This window comes from Microtus ochrogaster, chromosome 5 (assembly GCF_000317375.1).
Source record: "Microtus ochrogaster isolate Prairie Vole_2 chromosome 5, MicOch1.0, whole genome shotgun sequence".
In the NCBI taxonomy this organism is placed as follows: domain Eukaryota; kingdom Metazoa; phylum Chordata; class Mammalia; order Rodentia; family Cricetidae; genus Microtus; species Microtus ochrogaster.
The window spans coordinates 61,046,165-61,049,310 of NC_022012.1; the positions used below are offsets into that span (position 1 = coordinate 61,046,165).

General features: G+C 43.1%; 1 protein-coding gene across 1 annotated transcript in view; it reads right to left on the reverse strand.

Moving 5' to 3' along the window:
* Positions 1-3,146, reverse strand: part of Mto1 (mitochondrial tRNA translation optimization 1) — a 21,698-nt gene that overhangs the window by 10,170 nt on the left and 8,382 nt on the right. The window contains exons 5-7 of the mRNA XM_005347584.2: positions 2,493-2,605; positions 2,207-2,397; positions 1,755-1,885 (exon numbers count right to left, since the gene is read on the reverse strand). Of these exons, the coding sequence (XP_005347641.2) occupies positions 1,755-1,885; positions 2,207-2,397; positions 2,493-2,605 (435 nt within the window). The remainder of the gene's footprint in view (positions 1-1,754; positions 1,886-2,206; positions 2,398-2,492; positions 2,606-3,146) is intronic.

A 3,146-nucleotide genomic window follows, 5' to 3' on the forward strand; every position in this document is an offset into this window, starting at 1 on the left:
AAAAAAAAAAAAAAAAAAGTGTGAAAAAGAGTGTACACTGCTCTTGCAAAGAACTCAAGTTTGGTTTACTGTACCCATGCTGGGCAGCTTACAACCACCTATAACAACAACTCCAGCTCCAGAAAATCCCTCTTCTGGCATTCTCTGGCATCTCAGTCATGTGCACATACCCCCTTCCCATACATATTAATAGGAAAAACAAAGCAAAACAAAACACAGAGCTAGAGAAATGGCTTGGCAGTTAAGGCTGCTCTTCCACAGCCCTGAATTTGATTCCTAGCATCAACATGGTGGCGCCAATCATTTGCATTCTAGGTTCACGGGACCTAATGCCCTCTTCTGCCCCCATAGGTACTAAGCACACACATGGTACACAGACATACATGCACACACAACACTCATATACATTAAAAAAAAGGGGAAAAACAATTGAGAAAGATATCTAATGCTGATTTCTGGCCTCAAGATGCACAGTGTGCACACATACACAACACAGAAAGACAAAGACAAAACAGTAACAACAACATAATTTTCAGAAATTTTAAAAGAATTAAATGTTCTTTTTTTCACACTTTAGAAGCAATTCCATATTTTTTCCCCTCAATATCCTAGCAGATCTAGGGACTCAGAAACTAACTGTACATGCTTTCAAAATGATGCCCGACATGCTGGGCACCATGCACATGTCTGCAGTCCCAACACTAGGGAGGCAAAGCAGAGCTGTAGTCTCAGCCCTTGCAAAGTGAGAGCGGGACTGGACTTTCAAGGCCAGCCTTGGACACACAGCAAGTCTGAGGCCAATCTGGGCTCATGAGTCTCTATTTGAGAAAATAAAATAAAAGATCAGCCTGGGCTTCATAGCAAGACCCTATTTCAAAACAAAACAAGTGCATTATATATAGCTGCTATAAACAGCTATATCCACTTAGCCTGAAATACTATTGTATCCAAGATCTGTATAACGAAATGGTCTCTTTTGGTTTATAGCAACATCTGAATAAATTCTTTCTTTCTTTCTTTTTTCTTTTTTTTGTGTTTCGAGACAGGGTTTCTCTGCAGCTTTGGTGCCCGTCCCGGAACTAGCTCTTGTAGACCAGGCTGGCCTCAAACTCACAGAAAGCCACCTGCCTCTGCCTCCCAAGTGCTGGGATTAAAGGCTTGCACCACCACCGCCCGGCCTTTCTTTGTTTCTTAAGCATTTATTTATTTCTTATGTATACAGTGTTTTGCCTGTATGCTAGAAGAGGGCACTAGATCACATTATAGATGGCTGTGAGCCACGAACTGGTTCTGGGAAATGAACTCAAAATCTCTGGAAGAATAGCTAGTGCTCTTAACCTCTAAGACATCTCTCTAGCCCCATGAATAAATTCTTTTCTTTTCTTTTTTTTCTTTTTTTTTTGGGGTTTTTTTCGAGATAGGGTTTCTCTGTGGTTTTGGAGCCTGTCCTGAAACTAGCTCTGTAGACCAGGCTGGTCTCGAACTCACAGAGATCCGCCTGCCTCTGCCTCCCGAGTGCTGGGATTAAAGGCATGCGCCACCACCGCCCGGCCCATGAATAAATTTTTACCTGGAGCTTGACATGGTAGAGCACACCTTTAATCCTAGCACTTGGGAAGCAGCAGCAGGTGGATCTCTGTGTGTTTGAAGCCAGCCTGGTCTACATAGTGAGTTTAAGGACAGCTAAGACAACCTAGAGAGACCTTGTCTTAAGCAAAGCAAAGCAAAGCAAAACAAAACAAAACAAATTTTACCTGAGCTGCAGCTTCCTCATAGCCAGTGGTTCCATTTATCTGCCCAGCAAAGAACAACCGCTGAACCAAATGTGTCTCGAGAGAAGGACTGATCTGGCGGGGATCTAAATAATCATACTGAACACCATAGCCTGGACAAAGAACAAGTGCACAAGGTAAGCCAAAATCATTGCACTGCCTCCAAGAGGAACTACAAAGTCTATCAGACTATGGGAAATGTATACACGCTGGGTTTCATCTATTAATACAGACTTTGACAGAGGTTCTTGCTATGTAGCCACACACAGCCTCAAACTTGAAGGAACCTTCCTGTTTTAGCTTCCCAAGTGTTAGTGTTAGGATTACAGATGTGTGTCACCATGTCCAGCTTGGGTTTATTTTATGGAGCACTAAGCAACAATGAGAGAAGACCACCTGACTGCTTACTGAAGTAGACCTGTGACCTTCTTTACCTGGATGAACCATTTTGGCTTTCTCCAGGCCTCTGATGCACGCTATCATTTTCTCTTGTAACTCAGCTGGCAGTGTAACAGATAACCCTTGCGGATATATAAGGTCAGAATCCATTCCTTCCGGTTCCAACCAAACCTGATGAACACGGTTTGGAAAACGTAAAACCTTAGATTCAATGGAGGGACAGTATCTAGAACAAGACATTGAAATTTAAGGTAAATTCAATGACAAGAAAAAGTTGACCTCATTCCTTAAAGAGACTGAGTACTCCCTTCCAGGCCTTACCGGGGTCCTCTTGTAGTTTCCTTAACGTGACTGTTCAGGTGCAGGTTCTCAAGGACAATCTCATCCACTCTGGGGTTGGTATGAGTCAAATAACATGGCAGTTGATCTTCTGGCTAGAAAGTAGAAACCACATACAACACAGACTTCACTGCCTGTCTGAGACAGGGTCTCTAGTAGCCTGGACTGGCCTTGAACGTTTGGTGCAGAGAAGCTTCTACCTACTTCCTGACAGCTGTGATTGTACGTGGGGCACCATGGCTGGCATATAACATTAATTTGCTGCTGCTTCTTTTTCTTTGTTTCTTTTTTCTTTGGTTTTTCGAGACAGGGTTTCTCTGTAGCTTTGGAGCCTGTCCTGGAACATACTCTGTAGACCAGGCTGGCCTCAAATTCACAGAGATCTGTCTGCCTCTGCCTCCAGAGTGCTGGGATTAAAGGTGTGCACCACTACTGCCTAGCTATTTTGCTTCTTTTTTTTTTTTAAGATTTATTTATTTATTATTATTTTTTTTGGTCATTTGTCATTTTCTTTCTTTTTTTTTGGCTTTTCGAGACAGGGTTAGACAGGGTTTCTCTGTGGCTTTGGAGCCTGTCCTGGCACTAGCTCTGTAGACCAGGCTGGTCTCGAACTCACAGAGATCCGCCTGCCTCTGC